This window comes from Brachyistius frenatus, unplaced genomic scaffold, assembly GCF_029030835.1.
Source record: "Brachyistius frenatus isolate BFR_SWC_R1_liver_20210118 unplaced genomic scaffold, ASM2903083v1 Contig_30, whole genome shotgun sequence".
In the NCBI taxonomy this organism is placed as follows: domain Eukaryota; kingdom Metazoa; phylum Chordata; class Actinopteri; family Embiotocidae; genus Brachyistius; species Brachyistius frenatus.
In genome coordinates, this window is record NW_027210629.1 from 741,304 (window position 1) to 761,961 (window position 20,658).

At 38.4% G+C, this 20,658-nt stretch overlaps 1 protein-coding gene across 2 annotated transcripts in view; it reads left to right on the top strand.

The window, feature by feature from the left end:
- Positions 1-20,658, top strand: part of unc5ca (unc-5 netrin receptor Ca) — a 191,714-nt gene that overhangs the window by 92,204 nt on the left and 78,852 nt on the right. For both annotated transcript variants that reach the window (XM_069699418.1, XM_069699419.1), the window contains exons 2-3: positions 5,351-5,587; positions 17,264-17,407. In XM_069699418.1, the coding sequence (XP_069555519.1) occupies positions 5,351-5,587; positions 17,264-17,407 (381 nt within the window). The remainder of the gene's footprint in view (positions 1-5,350; positions 5,588-17,263; positions 17,408-20,658) is intronic.

A 20,658-nucleotide genomic window follows, 5' to 3' on the forward strand; every position in this document is an offset into this window, starting at 1 on the left:
AGAAAGTTGAGCACTGAACTCCCAGCGGGAGGTTGTCAAAAAATATATTCAAAAGAGAATTGTAAAATGCATTTGTCAATTTTCTTAAAGCAGTAATGACAGCAAATTATAAATGCAATTGAGAGGAAGAGAGAAGCAGAGAGAGGAAAGCAGGAAAGCAGAAACCCCCAAGTGCTGCTCTATAGGTGAAAAGCTGATACGATTATTTCTACCACTGTTCTGTGTGTGTGTGTGTGTGTGTGTGTGTGTGTGTGTGTGTGTGTGTGTGTGTGTGTGTGTGTGTGTGTGTGTGTGTGTGTGTGTGTGTGTGTGTGTGTGTGTGTGTGTATTTACGTGTGTGGGTCTTGATGTGTGTGAAAGTGGTTGACATCATATATCTAATTTAATCGAATGATACACAACCTCTCTGCTGTGCCACTCTCTGAACCATCTTCGTAAACTTTGTTTTTATGGTTAAATAGGTATTTTTAAGTTGTATGCGAGAACAAAGAGTGAAGGATGTGTGCGTGTCTGTGTTTTTGCATTATGATTGTAGGAAAGAGTTCTGTGGGTCGGAGTTTTGCAATGTATGAGTGCCAACAATGGGAGTTTGTATTTTCCTGTGATTGTGAAACACTGTGTGAGTGTTTGTGAGATGGAAATAGAGGCTCGAAAGAGGAAGAGAGTTAGCAGGAAAAAAGATCAGATATGTGACAGATTTAGTCTTTTTACTTTAGAGTACACAAATGCTGCTTGTTTTGGCATGTGCATTTTCTTTTTGTCTGTATGTTGGTATGTGTGACTTGTATAATTTGGCAGCAAAGAGTCTCAGATAGGTAGAGATTGTTCCAGCTTTGTTTGCTTGTCAATGGTTGTGTGTGTGTGTGTGTGTGTGTGTGTGTGTGTGTGTGTGTGTGTGTGTGTGTGTGTGTGTGTGTGTGTGTGTGTGTGTGTGTGTGTGTGTGTGTGTGTGTGTGTGTGTGTGTGTGTGTGTGCTGTCAATAGTGGTTGTGTTGGAGGATTATGGGTAAAGGGGATACCAGTTTTAAAGCTGTGTTTGTTTGTCTATTTACGGTATGTGTGAGTGCCTGTTTCTCAGTCTGCCTCTGTTTTTGCAGCTGCCTAACTAGCTGATAAGACGTTAAGAAGTATGATCTCATGATTTCCACGGTTACTGCACTGATACACATCACGGACCACTTACAGCACCAAGAACACAATACCCAGACACACACATTCTTACCCATGAGGCATTTTGACCTTATATGGCTCACTTTGTCTTGCTTTAGGTCGCAGGCATGGTTGCATATTTTTTTAGCTCCACAGCTCTTGAATATACTAGTGCCTTTTTTTTAAATTTTTTTAAATGCTACAGAGTTATCTATCAGTATTGTTTGTAACTAGTCTCATGGCAGTAAGTTTGGTTTAAACTTTGATAAAGATGTTTTTTGTCCAATGATCAATATGTGTATATGTATCATTTTACCCCGGATATTAGACTCTTTGAGTCTTGTGCCAAAGCATCCCGTTCTTTACAGAAAATACACAAATCTGACAGCTCTGCACATATCTTTTACCAAAAAACATTACTAGGATTTATAATGACAACATGATTTACAAAAATATTAGTGGTGACAATTCAATAATGCTTTAATATTGGTAGGGATATATTCCTACAGTCCAAATAACTGCCCATGACTGACCCGTATATTTTTTATTGTAAAAGTGTTGCAGCGTTTGTAGTGCAGTGTTGGGTTTGTTTCATGCCATATCTGCGAATGTTAATAATAGAAACCCATTTCATTATTTTTTTCCTCCCCCAATTTGTCTTTTCTTTCCCTCTGCCATTGATCCATCAATTTCTCTACCCATACAATAGATCATCACATTGTCTGTGACACTCCAAAATCATTGGTCAATTCTGATTCATCATTCTTAACAGATTTACAGATATGTATTGGTTGGGTTTGTAGATATTTTGAATTGACCAGGCCTGCACGCTTGAGCGGTGGAATAAATGTGTTTTTGTCCGACCACCCCCGGTACATATTTATTACATACCGTAAATCGAACCTGGATATTGTTCTGCTACAGCCATCCATTACTGATGACAGCATTCAGGCAAGACGTTTATGAGCTGGGCTGTTAGGATCAGTAATTCACTCTGTCAGGAGATCAGGAGAGAGGAGTGCGGGTAAAGAGGAGGTGAAACAAGAAGGAGAGAAAAGCTTTTGGAGGAAAAAAAAAAAAAATGGGGAGAGTAAAAGTGCAAGCTGATGACTGGAAAAGGAAAGATGGTGTAGAAGACAAAGAAAATAGTAGGTATTTCTGAAACAAAGCTTTTATTCATGGTACAATTTCTCCCCATTCCTCCCCTTTTATCCATTCCACCCACCCTTTTCTCTGGCTATCATGTTTCTTGTGCCAATCAATAATTTATAGCTGTCGCTCCAGAGCGATGAACCCCCCCAGCTCTCTGAATGACAGATGAGGATGAGAATGAGCGTTGGGGCAAAGTGAAAAGCAGGAGGGGCGCAAAAGCAGCAGTGGAGCGATATAAAGTAACAACAAATGGCACTAGTGACAGAGGAGGCACTGCAGCAAGTGAGCGACTGACAGATAAATGGCTGAACATGACACTGGATAAATAACCAGGAGTGGGAGAAAATTTCCCACAGATAATGAAATTATGCAGTGAAAATGTCTACCAATTTTCATACTCTCAGAGAACTAATTACAGAACTAAGAGAGAAAATGTCAGCTTTGTGACATCAAAGTGGGGATGCTGCCTACTCATTTTTCCCCTATTTGGGTCTTGTTGTTTTACCTAAGCTGCTTTTAGCTCCTAGCCCACAGCACATTGCTATTCTCCTAGATAAGGACCACAACTACACACACAGTTAAAGTAGAGGAATGAAAGCTTGTGTGTGCGTGCGCAAATGTACAAATGTACAACTGTGTGTAGTTCTTTGTATAGTGTGTGTTTGCGTGTCTTGTGTTTGTGTGCCACTGTAGCCACAAAACTTTAGGGTTGTAAAAAAAGTGTTTTTACCATGAAAGTGCATCCAAAATGTTCTCATTTAAATTTTGCCATGAGCCATAGCTCTCCAGGTGAGGCAATCACACTCAGAAGCACATATGTGTACGCAAAGTCCCCACTGTCGTAATAAAAATGATGATGGAGTGGAGTGAAATTACTAGTTAGAAGACAATGTGTGTGTGTGTGTGTGTGCGTGTGCGTGTGCATGCGTGTGCGTGTGTGTGTGTGTCTGTGTACGTGTATCTGAACTTTTAATATATGTCCATTGTGCTTGTGTCCAAGTGTGTATACGGGATAGAAAGAAAGAAAGGCTACCTCCTCTCTGTCCCCCCTGTGCTTGTAATCCTCTGTGTTTTGGTGACCTTGGCAATCTGGGTGACAAAACACTCTTGGTGTTCCTTTGATTGAGGCCATGAGTGGGCGTGAAGTTTGGACAGAGTGAAAAGATAGCAGAGGAGAGGGAGCAGGACAGAGGGGATAAAGTTCCTGGTGCCCTGTGGGCTAGCGCTCTGTCTGTCTGTTTATTTCCTCCCGTCGCCCCGTCTGTCAGTATTTTTCCTGCCCATCATCGACCGTCCTCCATAGTTAGATTTGTGACAAATACTTTATAGTAAAGTTCTCAGAATCTGTCATGTGAGTTTTCACATACAATGCTTATTTTTCTTGGTGTAGTGATGCAGAACAATCAAAAAAGAAAAATAGAACTAACATAGAAGCCAGGTTGTAGATACATAGAATTGAAAATGTACACCATATAAAACAGTATATAAAATGATCCAGTGTAATAATATCAAAAAAAATGCTTTTAACTCTGTTAATGTAACACTCTGTTAGATGTTACAGATTGAGATTTGATTAGGATACAGGAAGGATTATAGTTTATAATAATGATTATGCATTTTTAGACAATATTTTTCAAGACTGTACTAGAAATGAATTGTATATTATCAAATGTATTACTTCAATGGGTTATATATTACATTATACAGCCTATCATTTATGTATTATTTAAATTAAGCTACCAGTGGCTTGACTGAGATTATAGGCACTCCTCTGTCTGTTTTATGTTTGCATGGTTTTGTTTATATTTAGTTGAATATTTAATGTTAATCCAGCTCCCTCTTTTGGGAGGCTACAGGCTTCCTGTACAGGTTTAAACTTGCATGAGGCACATATATGTTTTCAGTGGTGATACTAAGCCCATGAGGCATTGACAGGTATATGTGTCAGGACTTTTTGTTTTTCTGTGGTTAAAGATGGACAGATACTGCATTTTTAATGATATATTACAATTTATTAACTTACACTACACGTTTTATTTAAAGCTTCTGCACAACCACAACCTGTAATTTGTATGCTCACAATGTACACATCAAATGGCCAGCCATAACATTTATGAAAGTAATAACAGAAAAATGCAACATTATTTTTGAATTCTGCTATTAAAGAAAATTGGTGCCTGAAAAATATGGAGCTGCAGACATTTGTAAGATGCAAACAGTGAAATTAAGTTTTATATCACAGCAGTCACAGTTAATGTTCTAGTTTTTTGCTGAAACCTATAGAATACTCCTCCTCAAATATACTGCAGTTCATTGGAGATCTTTTGACAGCTGTCATGAGGGAAATCAGACCGTGGAAGTGCCAAAACTCCAACACTGTCGACTAAGAATTTCTGACATGCGGGAAATCCAACCAATCATCTGAGAGACAGATTCTTGATTGTTTAGGTAATTAATCAAGCATTATAACCCCGAATCACTGTACTGTTTCTGCCTGCCTTAATGTGTCTGAGTAATCCCATAAAGGACAACGCCTATAAGTGAACAGATGTGAAAATACACTCAAAATGTATTCATCCATTTCAGTTGGGTGACATCTCCTGAAATGCTGTTGAATGCTCTCAGTATGTCCCTTCTCTTTATGTGCAGTGTTTATAATACTGTCTCATAAACTCAAGGCATATACAAACCAGGGTGTTATGTGTTTTTTTTAAAGGACTCTTAATAGTTATTATAATGCCACTAATGGGAGTAAAGCTGCATTTTATAGCTCAGTGGGAGAAAAAAAAAAGTTTTCTTTCCAGGTCACTGACTTGAAACACGGCAAGTATTGATGATCCAATAAAAAAGGACATTGTCTCATGTCATACACACTTAGTTTCGGCTGTTCTCTGGTGTGAATCACAGAACAATAATAAATGATTATGATTATGATTCTGTCCTTGCACATCATCTGAAGAAGTCAATAAATCAGGGACTGGTTAAGTAAAATAACAAACTGAATACTGACTATCATAGTTTGAACTTTTCCCCTTCTTTCCTTCTGCAGTGAGGGATGACGACGATTTCCTGAGTCTGAGTGAACTCCCAGAAACCTTCCCTTCTGATCCTCCGGAGCCCTTACCTCACTTCCTGTTCGAACCAGAGGAAGGCTACATTGTGAAGAATAAGCCTGTCAATCTCTACTGCAAAGCAACACCTGCCACACAGATTTACTTCAAGTGCAACAGCGAGTGGGTCCATCAGAAGGACCACACTGTGGAGGAGAGAGTTGACGAAAACTCAGGTGAGTGAAATCTACCTCGCACACAATCACAACCATACACGTACCCAACCAGCGGCTTACTTAAAGAGAAGTAGATAGTGGGCGTCAAACCGTTTTTGTTTTACAAGCCTCAAGACATTTTTGACAGAGAAATAAAAACCCAACTGCAGTTACATGTCAGTTTATACATGGGATAACTATTTCTTAAAAGGAGCACAGTTCAACTCAAACAATAGCTGAGGAGTAAAATAGCTTTTTTTGTGAGAACATAGCACGAATGCACGACTGATATTTGCACTTTATTGGTCAACGTCCAACACTGAAACATGAGAAAAAAACAAAGAAACATGAGAAAAAAAAAAAAAAAAACATACAGAGGGTAAAGACAGATTATAATACACATTCAAGTGATACATATTTTATTTCTACAGCAGATGTTATTTCCCATACTTCATTTAGAACACCACCCTATGTTACCCAGTGAGCAGACAATTGGAAAGGTCTTTGAACATATAAAGTGTGCACATATTCTGGTACATTAAAATCAAGTCCCATTCTCCTCTCTTATAAGTTAACCGCTTCACCTGCATAGTTTTATATGTCTGACCCTGAAGATATTTTGCTCTTTGTGATGTGGCCAAAATATTTTGTCTAACTGATGCTCTGTGAGCAAACAGGTTAAACCCATTACTCACATGTTTAGTTATTTGTGCAGAAAGGCAGGTCACACTGCCAGCACTGTAGTGTGATGTTCACAGGACAGTTTAATAGGATCCACAATGTTGTACTGGACTCCAGCCAAAGTTCCACACTTGTCACTTGACAGCACACTTGGTAGTACTCTGCTGGCTAGGTAATGATGAATCATGCTGCTGCTTTGGCAGAAAGACAAAGACGTACACAAACTGGTTTCTCCGACTTAAGGTTGACATGAGCTCAGTTTATGGGTCTCCACCTGCTTGATAATGAGCCAAAGTCCCCAGAGCAAGTGATTAAACACAGGCTGAAAACAGTTTGAAAACTGTCGAATGAAATACAGTGGGATCAACAGTAGCACAAACCGGCATGTTGGTGGTTGAATTGCTCAGAGTTTTTCTCAAAGCAGGTGAGAGGAATGCATGCCAAGTACATATTTAAGATATTTTAAGAAGATTTGTAACATAATGCAGAGAGAGGGGCGACTGAGCAGTACAGTTTGAAGTTCCCTTGATTCAGCTGTCACACTTGAACAGTCAAGGCAAAGGAGAATAAATACAGCAAAATAAAAATTCTAAAATAAATATGAGAGACGGGAGAAAACAGGTACAAATATATGCATATATATGTATAGAAATGCACGTAGATGCAAACACACTGGCAAAGAAAGTTTTGATAGAGTAGAACATAATGTTATTGTATCTATGTGAGGATGCGTATCATATAAGTTTCCAGATTCTCCACTTCTAACCTTTACTTTATTGTTTTCAGTGCAGTATAACTTGTTTTTGATATCTTAATATTTTTATACCTTTTTTATCTCTCGAATTGCTTCCTAATCTAATATTTGTGGGGGAAATGTTTTTGACTCAGAAAGTACAACCACCTGCAAATAATTGTACGTTGTATTTACCAGTAGCTGACTGAGAAAGATGTGAAGATCAAATTTAAGCATCTGTTTTGTACGTACATGACATTTTTTTTCAGTGTTACCCAGTTTTTTTTATCTCCCATCTTCCCTCCTCTCTCTCTGTGTTCATTAATGACATCATGTGCAGCTGCTAGTCATTTGTTACTTTCCCATCATCCGTTCATTTGCTTGCTGCTGGGTTCCAAACAGTGTGTTACAGAGAGGAAATTCTGTTCAGTTAATGACCCATGGATTAAGGTACTCATGCTGTAGTGTATAGTGATCAACACCATGAGGTATTCAGAGTATCACCCAGTCGGCCACATGACTGCCAGAAAAAAAATCATGAAACATCAAGTCGAGTTTGTTTTGACAGTTTCTGTAGGTGTTTTGCGGCCACATTAACCACTCTCAAAACTTAATTTTGTAACTTAATTTTAAAATCATCTTTCTGAGTGCTCTTGCCTGTAGAAATAATCCTCAGGCTGGGGTAAAACATGGATTTGGTTTTACAATTTTGAACTGCTCAAGATATCCTTCAATTCATGCTTAATTTATTTCATACACAGGCCTCATAATGTCACTTTAATAAAAAATGTATTGGCTGCCCGCTACTTTTACTGCTCCAGGACATTTAATCTCTCAAGCACACCATAATCCATACAGATATACACATAAAAATATGATGAATAAATAAATAAACATGGGACATTATGCAATATCAAGAGCTGTTGAGGTCTGGAGATGACTGGAACTGGAAAACTTTCCAGAAAAATAGCTCTTTATGTCACCATTTTCTTTGTTTATCTAAAATATAATTTTTAATAAACACATTTTGCTGAAACAGTGCTAATTTGTGTCTTTCTCTGAGTTCACAAACAAACAAATACAAATAATCAAATCTTTTTAATCTCATGCAAATCATTTAGGTCACTTTTGAACCCCAGACAACGACATTATAAAGACATTATAATTGCTAGATATATGTTATTCAACATAGTCGTAGTGAATCGCATAGAAATCAACTGCAGGGTCTGTGCTCAGTGAATTCGCTGTGTGTGTGTGTGTGTGTGTGTGTGTGTGTGTGTGTGTGTGTGTGTGTGTGTGTGTGTGTGTGTGCGTGCGTGTGTGTGTGCGTGCGTGCGTGCGTGCGTGCGTGCGTGCGTGCCTGCTCTGTTTATCTGTTTGTCTGTGTGAAAACCTATACTGTGTAAGCTGTTTTCTTCTCTTTGTTTCCTGCTGTTTCATAGACACAGCTAGAAGCTATGACCCCCATACTGCTTTTATTGTCTGTCTTCTTGCTCCTGCTCTCGCCCTCTGTCCCATCCTCTCCCTTTTCCTTTTTTTTTTTTTTCCTTTATTTTCTCTTCCTTTCTCTCTCCTCCATGCTGTTTTGCGCTTTACTCTAATTTCCACTGACTGAAATTGGAGCGAGAAGAGGCAGATAAAACCTGAGCTTGAGGAAGTAGGGGAGAGAAGTAGGGGATGATGGAGGGATGCTGATGGAGGGCGTCTATGAAAGGGATGGAAAGGCCAACAGATATCAGGGAGTCACACTGAGGAGAAAGATGATATGAATCCTGCTGTGCTCTTTCTCTTTCTGCTTCTGTTTCTCATATCTGAGCAGTTAAAGGGAAGTCAACATTAGTGCTACATCCCAATGTTGTTTGATCTTGGATCAGGATAAAACAAAGTGGACATCTAACAGTTAGAGCATAAATGAAAATAGTTTGTGTCAAACTGCTTCGTGTGTGATGTTGTACTGTGATGTATTTAGAAGGTGAGTGATGTAAACACAGATGTTTCTTGTCATAGGGTGAAAATGTACAGATAAAACAAGGGTTTTTATAGCAGGGTTGTATTATAAGACAGCATAATGCATCAGATGGTGCAGAGCAACCATCATAAAGTAGATATGAAGAGGAGTCATGGTGCATGAAAGTACGATTGAAATTGTACCATATTATTTTAAGGTAAAGAAGACATAACGTAAGGAGCAGAGACAGAGGCACATAGCTTGGATGCATAGAGCCTAGGAACATTACTTGATATTTATTACAATTAACTGATGAAACTTCAAAGAATGCTTTTCTTAGGAGGCTGCACTAGCTCCCTCAGTTTGTCTCCATGCTGTATTTCCTTTCCATCCTTCTCTCTAACTAGCTTTTGCATAAATTTCACCAGGTGAAATCTATTCTGATATTTTTACATTTTTCGTAAAATTGACACCACTTAGAAGGTGTTGTGAGCAACATATCTTCTGCAAAATAAATACAAAATATAGCTATATGTGAGCTTCACAAGAGCTCAATACATTACTTTCTCACATGGAGCCTCATCTGGAGGGTGGGTGACCCAGGTGAAGGTCACATGTAAAGATAGGGGGATAAGAGGGTGGGAAAGGGGCAGCAGGATGGCCTACGGGTTACAGAGGTCAGCTTCCACCTGAAGGGAACAGGTTTGATTCCCTAAGCAGCTCCACCGCCTGTCACAGTATCCTTGACAAACATATCTAACTCGACCCACTGCTGGATCCTCACCCCAGCCAATCCCTCCCTCCATCTCAGCCAAAGCAGGAAAGTAAAGAAACATTTAAAAAAAACGAGTGCTTAAAAACTCCAGACACACACTCTAATAGAGTATCATTATCAGCAGTGGCATTTGCTAAAACATGCTTACAATATCACCATCTGAATTGACGTGACTGAAGGTGAGAACAAACATAATTTGTCTCGATTGCATATGTTATTGTGAAGGGCATTTCTGCAGTGTTTGCTTAACCAACGTGCGTACGACCTCAGTATATCTCCATTAGCCTTGAAGTGTGCTAATGACATATTGTGTACTTGGTTACTTACTTTGTCTCCATTAGCTAAAGTGTGAATGGTTATTAGTCGGCTAGCAACGACCTGTGACTCCACATCTACGCACACACGCGTACATTATTGGCACACACAGTATTGGCCTGGGTGATTTGTGACCTCTTTCCCTCCTTTGCTGCCATCTCACTTGTATTGATTTTTTTCTCGTCTTTGTCTTTCCTTTTTTCTCTTCCTCCTAATGTTTCTCTTCTCGTCTCTCTTCTTCATGGTGTTTCTGGCTCCACTCCCGTTCTTCTTTACGGCCCTTTTCTTTCGTTCTTTTCTCTGATACAAAGATTGATCTATTTCAATTGTTAAAAAGCATCAACATTTGTAAAAGTTGGCCTTGCAGTGACACTGGATATATAAAACAGTTGTGTATTTGTCTGCATGAATGTGTACATGTGTTTTTGGCTAATTGTGTGTGTTTGCACTTGTTTGTGTGCTGTCCATAAGTGATAAGACTTTTTTTTTAGGGAAATTGCCTGTGCATCAGATCTGTTCTTGTGAGTATGTTTATTTCAATGTTTGTTTGCCTGATTGTGTGTGTGTGTGTGTGTGTGTGTGTGTGTGTGTGTGTGTGTGTGTGTGTGTGTGTGTGTGTGTGTGTGTGTGTGTGTGTGTGTGTGTGTGTGTGTGTGTGTGTGTGTGTGTGTGTGCTGTCAATAGCGTGTACGTGTGTGTGTCTCTGGGAAATAATTTCTGTTTGGTTGCAGTTCCCTGTAGACTTTCGCTCATGTCCTGAAATGTCCTGGTTCATCGCCTCTTTAGAGCTGCTGAAGGACTCAAATATGCGCGCTCAATGAAATTCACGTGTACACGTGCAAACACAGACACACACTGGGACTGGGACAATCTGTCACCATCAGAATGGAAGTCATTAGGAGGATGTACACATGCACACACGTACAGTATGTGGACATGCACACAATCTACTGTGTTTTGAGTGTTCAGTTGGTCACAGATTGGTGATTCCGTTCTGTCAATGTCCTCAATAATTATTCCCTCCAAAGAACTTTTGCTCTCTTCCTTTCTCACAACACCTCTCATCCTATTGTGATCTCACTTTTTATTTATTTTTTAATTTTTTGCCTTTTTGTCTCCATCTTTTATACTCTCTTATAATAATAATGCAACCATTTATTTACAGTACAACACTTTCAGGTCATGCAATGTATCTTGTTCTCAGATCTTGAGCACAGGCTACGAAATGCATTTGTAAATGTTTAACTTCACTGATTAAGGTCTTGAATGGAATGACTGTGGTCTATCTTTTATGACAGCCATTATTGTTTGAATCCTATAATCTGTTTTACATGCTACTTTAAATCCTGGGTATCTTGTCCTAACAATAGTAGCAACAGATATTCCGTTGTTTGGTTTTTGATGATGATGAGGAGGAAGGATATCTTAAAATGTCAGTATTCAGCTTTGAATACATCAGGGCCCATGTTCACGAAGATAGATTTTAACTTTGATCTACTTCAGATGGATGTCTGTATTTATTGCCCAAAGCTGTACTTAATAGGAATGAGCTGCCATGAATCTTGTTGAAGTAATACTTCAAACTAACAAACATTCCTGAGTAACAGTAACTGTGTCAGTTCACTCAGCTCCTATTACTCCAGCAGAAAATATCCCATGGATATTTAAATATCCTTGAAAACTTGAACATTATGCACTTGACAGAGGCATTTGTTGCAGGGCTGTTCCTGTTGTTGTTTCTACCCTGTGGATGTATCTATTGTGACCTCATGTCTTTGTTTTTTTGTCTGACTCTCTGCTTCTGTGGCACAGATGAAATAATAATAGCCACTGTTGACTTTGTCTGTATCCTCTGTTTCTTTTCCCTAAAGAACTGTCTGTTTGACCTGTCACTGATCACATTTAAACGCAACAAAGCTTTAGAGTGCTTTTTCCCTTGCTCCCGTATCTCTTTCTTTTTCTAAACCATTTATCCTCAAAATGCCAAGATTTCATGTCTGTCCCTTACTCTTTGGCTTATTCTCTTCTGAATGTATTTCTCTCTGACTTTTTCTTTTAAATTATTTCCTTTGATTCCAAGAAATTAAGACTGTACATTTTGTCTGAGCCTTCTCAGTTTTTCTCTGTTTTCTTGAACTTTATATTGCTGTCAAAACATATAAAGAGAGAGGGGAATGGAAAAGAAAAATCAAACAGAAAATGGACAAACAGTCTGAGTGGGTTTAACAGCTAGGGAAACAGAGAAATGGCAGGAAACACATCTTTCGGCTTCTAAGTGATGACACAGTCACCAGAGAGCTCTGTTTCCAATGAACAAGTCTGTTGGTTGAAGTTGAACAATTATGTGTAGTACATACACATTTTTAGTCAATGGAATTGATTGCCATAATGACTATGTAACAACAAAGATATGGTTGTAATTTTTTCTAATTAATCCAGTTAATTATAACAAGCTCATTCATTTGATTGACATTTATAAAAAAAATAATAATAATTCTGATGTAAATCTATTTTTAGTAAACATGCTTTTCGGCTGTCCTTGTCACTACAATAAAAGAGCAGCTTATCATTTACGCTCCAAAATATTTCTACAGGTTTGATAACGAATTTGAGAAAAATTCACTCTGTAAGCTTCTGATTACGCATTACAATAATTTCAGCTCTGACAAATAGTTACAGCCTTTGTCAGCAGAGTTCTGTCTAAACAAAGTTGCTCAGATTGGTGTATTGTGTATTTAATTGTTTTCTTTTTATTATCAGGGTCTTATCTACGTAGTTTTTGCCTTGAAGTTCACCAAGTAGTTTAATCATACAGATAAATGGATGTGGCAATTCCACTGACAGTGGAGTTATAGCGAGCAGCATGAGCTTACAGATTTGACCCAGGCCGTGTTTAATAAAAAATAAAATGAATAACTGCTTCTTTATTATCTAGACATTTCTGTTGAACTGTAAACATAATTTTTTTTTCAGAGCGTCTCTCTGTTTTATATTTATTGACAAAAACATACAGTTGTCTAAACTATGCTTGAATAATTGCATCATTCTCATCACATGTATTAAGTGGTACAGTACAAGTTTGCAGTACAACAAGAAGCTGTAAAGTACATACCCCTCATAGTTAAAACAATTATATTTATTTATGTCTATAATCCAGACCTGACAAAGCAAATTCACCCACTCTTGTACTTTCACTCCATAGCTGACAAGTAAACTTTGTTATAAGAATTGACAGTGTACGACTAAGAGAAATATTCTGCAGGGTTTGTGCGCAGTTGTGTGATTGATAGAAATGTTTGTGACAGTATCCACTTGTCTTGATACTTGTCTTCCATTTTTCATCTACTTCTTTCCCCTCACCTCCCTCAGCTGACAGCAGTGGTTTTGTTGATGTGATGTTCTGTCATGCTACAGAGACCCAAAATTCGACGCTTGTCTCCTCATAACAGATTGATGTGAATGTTGTGAGCACTGTATGTAAACAAAATAAGACACTGCGTGATGTGGGACTTTTTAAGCCTCAGGTAATTCACTCACTTTTTGCCCAGCAACTCTTCCTTTCCGAGCTTTGCATTTGCCAACAACAGAAACAACTGGTGCCGTTTCAGTTTCAACAGCACATCTCCAGAACCAGTGACGTCTTGTCTTTATCTTCTTTCTCTATTCTCACTTTTTTGACATGTTTTCTTTATTGGCATGACACTCAAGGAAAACAAGGGATCTTTTTTCATGCAGGATGTAGATCGGTATGAATGTGTGATCTACTGCACATTTGTGGTGTCAAAAGTTTGGCAGTTTGGTACTTATTTTTTTTGTGTTATACATTTTCACGCTTACTTTTAGTCCCCAGCTGACCTGAAAACACACTGATGACATTATGGGATGAAACGTTATCCATTGTGTCCCTTCCAGCACGTTAGTCATTTATGTCAGCCATTTATCAGATAAGTTCATATTGGATCAATAACTTTGAACATAGCTGTAATCATTTATTTTTTTGCGAAATTGCAGGTACCCTGCTTTGGTTTTGATTTTTTAGTCAGAGCTGATAGAGTTTTTTCTTGTCTGAATTTCAGAAGAAGTTGCCACCACTAGGTTTATATTTATTTATTTATTTATGTTTAGGCTTTAGTGAGATTTTGCAATCCACTATTTTATATTTTACAATGTATATATAAAAAAAAAGGGCCTCGTCATGCAGATGGCCACCCACCTCTGAGCCTGGTTCCATTTGAGGTTTTTCCTTCCCACTATTGCGAGCTTTTTTTTTTTTCTGTTAAAGGGGAGTTTTTCCTCCCAGCTGTGGGAGTTGTTGAATTGTTAGGGTTTCGTTGTATAATTTTGTAAAGTTCTATACTATGACTTTACTATGTAAAAGATTCCATAGTAATATATTACTAGAGGTTGTGTCACAGTAGGTTGCCACTTGTTTTAAATACATGGGTGATATCATTTGATATCTCTGCAATGCTTTTAAAGTAGCCCCTTTTTGAAAAAAATTCGGAATTTAAGTGACTACTTAAGTGCATGTGGATTCATTTGTAAAACCATTACCTTTTCAATTTCGATCTTCCGTCCAGACCAACCTGCCAGGGCCAGACTGGTGTATCTTTTTTGCTTCAGCCTCACTACAAAATTGAACACATTTCATCATTTCACCATTGATTCTACACGCTGTTAAGAATGCAGCTCCTCAAAATGCTCTCACTATATGTCCTGTTTTTTGTTGTTGTTGTTTTTCCTTCTTTATCTGTTTTCTTTTCCCTACAATCCCCTCTGCTCTATTTTTCCCTCTAACTAATATGTTTTCCTTCTTACTGCAACAACACGTCCTGGCTTTGCCCTTATTTATCCAACTCTATCTTTTACGTAGTAATCCAGGGGCTGCCTTGTTGCAATCACAAAAGGTGTATCACCTCACCAAATAAAAAACAGTTTATGGCCATAGGGATGAACTGTGAATCTCACTTACTTGCATAACTGTAGATTATTAATAAGAGTGTGACTAAAAGTACCCCACTACAACATCACTTAATACTGGGTACATTGGTAGCATCAATTCAGTACAAATAAGTATTTTTCTTTCTTTAAAAAAAAATGCACAACATATGTGTAAGATTAATGCTGCAGATGAGTCCACATTTATTTTGCATTATAGTATAAATACATCTCTGGACACCTGAAAATTATTTCCATGTGTTGGGGCTTTTTGATAAGCTTTGAGTGCAAAGGTTTTTAGTATTTCGATTGATAACAGTGATACAAAAGCTTTATATATGTATATGTTCTCAATTCAATTGTCTTGAAGAGAAGCTGAATCCCTATATCTTACTGAGTCGTCAAATCCCATGATCCCTTTTATGAACCATCCCATGAGTTCTTTGCATTCGTTTGAGTCCATTTGCCATAACTAGCTGTCTGGCTCATTTAAACCATTCACTTTAATTGCTTTACCTTCCTCATTACTTTGGCAGTAGCATTCTCAATGGCCTCCACCTCCTCCCTTTTGCCCTTCTTATACTCACAGATTTTTTTTTTTTCCTTTGGCACATTGCAACTGCCTGCCTACTAGTTGTCTCAGCTTTAGCTATGGTTTTCTTGCTTGTTATAATTGCCTCTTTAGCCACCATTATTTTAGCCCCTGCCTCTCTTTCTGTACTCCCCTGCTCTTTCATTTAAATCTGTAAAGCCATATCAATCTCCCTTGTTTGCTTGTTTGCTCGAGCACCAATATTCACACTGTTTTTCACGCTGTCTTTGCTCTTTGCCCTCAAGTGTTCTTCCCCTCACTCACTGTGATCCCTTGCTGTGCCTTCCACTAAACTTTTTACTTTCTGCCTTACTTTCCACTTGGCTCTCTGTGCCATCCGTGGCCTTGAATTTCCTTATCATCTAAGGTCCACCTTTACTCTCCACATCTTCCATCACCATGTCCCATCTTATCAATATTTCTTCTTTCCCAACTGAAAAGCCATGTCTCCCCATCGTCCAGCTAGCTTCCTTGAAAGCCTGGTTGGACTTGGTTAATCTTTACCCTCATGGGTTTCTATTTAATTCTCTTGCCAGCCATTAATGGCCTCAAGTCCACCACAATCCGGTACATTGGATTTCGCTTTTTGCCTTCCTCTCAGTCCCCTTTGCCTCCATGCTAGCTTGCTTACAATAACTGCCTCTCTAGTGGCAAGAACTTACTGACTGAGAGTCTTCATAAGTAATAGGCCCAAGTCAGATTTGTGGAGCCCCAAAGAGATGGTTTCTTGGGTCTTTGTAACACCGCTGAACCTGAAATAAACTGCCTAGATCTTTTCTCGTAGCATTTTTCCCATCTGCTCCCCTTTCCCCACATTCTCCTGCTTAAATCTGTTTTTATCTCCTTTCCCTTTTCCTTTCCGTTTCACATTTTATTGCCCTCTCCCACCTCTTATTCTGTCATCCTGTCTCCTCCCCTCACTGTGCCTCTGTCATGTTGCTCTCCATTAATTACCAGTCTACCGTTTCTCTCATTTCCCTCTCCTCTTTCTTTACAGTCTGCGAGTTTAACCTTTCTTCTTCCTTTAATCAATCCCACCTTGATACCTAATCCTATTTTTTTTTCTTCAATATTCCTTTCTTTGTCATGCATTTCCTCAATTTTCCCAGTGGCTCTGATTTCTTGATTTTGCTCCTGTGTTCTTCCTTTACCTCTCCTGTGTCACACATATTTTGATCCAGACTTTATCCCTTGCTCCTCATTTCCTATTTTCCTCTACAGTCCTTCTTTATCTGTTCTCAGTCAAAGTCCTATCAGTAGGATGCAGCTATTTAAACCTCACATATTCTTCACAAGAAAGCTGCTTCCAAAACACCACAGAAAAGGGGGGCTTGAAGGGTGGAGGGGAAAATGGTAGAAGTGCAAAGGAACAATCTCAGAAAGTTTACATTAAATCCAGAGTGAATCAGTAAAATGACGTGGCTTTGTAAACACCAGCCGACATTGAATGATTATCCTCTGCCTATATTTACTTGCTAAGATATGTACTGTGTACTGCTTTGAATTTTGCTTCTTAAACTAACACAAAGCCGTATCACATGAAAAGACGCTTGAATAGACTTTCGTGTACTATTTCTTCAGTATCAGTGGCTCACCAAAAAACTGGAAATGTGACTCACCATTTGAGCAAGCTGTTTTTCTCTTGTTTGATTTGAAATAGCAGCTGATACTATAAATGATGCAACAGTACTTTTCTTTTTTTTTTTTTTCTGCAGGTCTGGTGGTAAGAGAAGCTAGTATAGAAATAACACGGCAACAAGTCGAAGAGCTGTTCGGTCCTGAAGATTACTGGTGTCAGTGCGTGGCCTGGAGCTCCGCTGGAACTACCAAAAGCCGCAAGGCGCACGTCCGCATTGCATGTGAGTACACTTCTGAAAGCACGTATACAAGCTACTGTTTCCACATGAGCAAGTATACAAGCATCAAAGAGGCAATTGTTACTATACTTACAAATGCTTTACTCATGTACATAGAGATAGGCAACATCATAACTGATTAAAATCTTCTTCATATTTTTTTCCAACCTAGTAGAAAATATTTAAGTTTGCAAATAAACACACGCAGACAATAACGTGTACAGATAGATATCATCTCCACTCTGTTGGGTCCAATCTCATGAAAAGAGCCTTGTGTGAAAGTAGACTAGAAGATGGGCAAAGCTGACAGAAAAAAAGTATGATTTTACAGAATGCAAATAGAAGCTTCACCACTGATGTGTGACTTATTATAACACTCTATTACAAGTGCAGGGGTGTACAGAAAATTACAGTACACATTTACTCAACTGTACACACACTATGCTTACACACATACAAACACACTTACAGTCTGCTGAAAATATATATATATATTTTTAAAATAACACTCCTAAATCAAGTACTTTAAAACATTCCAATGTATCATAGAGCATTTAGTAAAATTTGCTTTGTATTGTACATAAGTTGATTGTTTTTTACATTTGGTACAGTAGCTTTTATTATTTAAGTGGCAGATACTTTGTCAACAGAAGAATAACTAGAGTATCTGTTTACTGCATTGCCAAAGTAACATAGTTTTAATAAAGAAGTCAATCATCTGCCCTCTTCCATGTGCAGTTCTGGTTTTATGCTGCACATGGCTGTAGTTCTCTAAACAGCTGGAGACAGTAAAAGGACTTTGTTACCTTGCTGTGAAGTTGGAGGTGTGCGGTCTGACCTATTGCCCCTTGCAATATTTAAAACGGACCTTTGTGACAGAAAGAACCTGAAAATAAAAACCTTAAAAAAAATGTACACTGATTGATGCATGTCAAGGAACTTTTCCAAGCAGAGCAGCTCAATAACTTCAGTTGACTACCAGTAGCTTCCTGTTATGGTCTGGTGATGAATTTAATAAGACAACTGGGAGTTTGACTGTAAGGTCACCAGAAGAACACAGGCCAGACTAAGCTGGACTTGACATCACTTTAGCAGACAGTGTTACCATGTTACAATGCACACACAGTGCTCACATTGGGTAATCATTTCAGGATTATTGTACCCCAGCAACAGTTCAGAGGAAAGAAAATGTTGAAATGTGTTGTGACTGATGGCCACTTGACAGTTCTGCAGCAACTCAGAGACAAGGAGATAGAGATGTTTATTTGAAATCATCCAAATAACCTTGTTTGTTCTTTCAACATAAGCCTCATATAACACTTCCTTCAAACCCCTTTTACTGAGAACTGAACCCACAACAGTAGTTTTCCAAGCATCATTGCTGTGGTCAATTCAGCCATATAAGACAACTGGGACTTGTGCGAGTGCTCAGGTTATAGAAAGGTCAAACAAAAAAGAAATCCCAATAACAAATCGACTCCACCTCTCCGGTTTACCAGGCTTACTCTGACAGTTTGGATCTGCTTGAGTGCACTCCCAAAAGGACAACTGGGGACTTTGACAGAGTCCATTCAGCAGACGCACAGAATGAACTGCACGCGTCCCCTTATGTCGTATTTCAACAGACAGTATCACTCTAACAGACATGCACCCTGGAAGCGTTGTTCTCCCAGGTTGGTCTTATTTGCGCTGTAGATGGAAATCCATCATGTTGACCCTTGGGTTTCACCTCAGGTTATTTCATTTGGCTGTAAATATGTCTCACATTTTCACTTTTGCAGTGCTAAGTTGCTTTGTTTATGTATTCACATTATGTCTAGCTGACATGTATTTAGATATTTATTACTGTACTTGCATTTTGAAGGAAGTTAACAGTTTACATTTTCAGTCAAGGTTAATAAAACACAGAACAAATACAAATACATATATAATTTAAAAGATATACTCTCATTTCATATGTTACATTACACTGACAAGCCCAGAAATTCCATATGGGAATGGGTACACACTAGTTAAGTTATTTTTGTTATTTGGACTGTAGAAGATTGTTTAACTATGGAAAATGTACAATAATTAGTAAATTTGTTGAGGAATTTGGTGACTCAAGCTTACAAAATGTACATTACAGTGTATGATCACAGTAGTGTGGTAGTACCACAGCAATATATTTCTCAGTTAATTTGGCTTGTCAGCTTTAAAGCCTGTTTGAATTTAGAGGAGCACCCTGACTCTTTGCAGTGTTTTGGTATGTGAGGATGTTTTTCTGTCTGTCAGCAGAGAGTTAGTGACACAGTCAGAAATATCCATCTAAGCTCCGCTAATAACATCCTCAAATGGAATGGACCCTCCTTGGGGAGCAATGAGAGCTGGGTAATGTGCTGTTTTTGGCTTATGTTGGAGCTTGATAGATGCTGGGAAACATATGCAGGGAAGTGTATGTATACAGGCTTCTTAGACTAACAGAAGCAAACACATGAATGTAGGGACCAACAGCACAGAAATGCACACAGAGCATTGTTCAGTGACGTAGCTTATCAGCAGGGAATGACGGTATGGAGGACATTGGAGATGCATACATTTGTGTATAAATATAAAGTGTGTGCCTCCCTCACACCGAACACACACTTAGAGGATCTCTGCCATCAACATTATCATTTACTATCAGCTTTTAGCTACATCACCACACCTCGTTTCATCTTTTCAACTTGTGTTTTGTTTTGTGTTTCTATTATTGACTCTGTCTAATTGATTATTATATGATTACCACTGTAAATAGCTGAATAACTTTCCAAAATCCTCTATTTATGCTGGTATCACTTATGATACCATACTACTGAAATTACTTCACTGAGAAGCTCAAATAATTCTCTGTCCGGTATTATTTACGCATAGTATTATGGACTGTTTAAGGACTAGCCCGTTTTTACAGCCAGTGTTCTACACAAAATCACATTGTCACACTAAATATAAAGACAAAAGCTTCTACACCGAATCCAAAGTGAACTACAGCAGCATGCTAATTTTCCTGGATCATTTCTCCCATTTTATCAATCAATCTTCACATGCAGGATAAATAGCTGCACAATTGTGAAGGCTTGAAGGGTCAACGGGAAGAAAAAGGTCATATACATCCTGCCTTTTCTTTTTTGTTGCTCTTTCTCTTTCATTTTTATCTTTCTTTTCTCCACATTTTCTTCTGACTTTGTCTGTCCCCCTGTCCTTCACTTTCTCTCTCACTGTTATAACAGTGATTT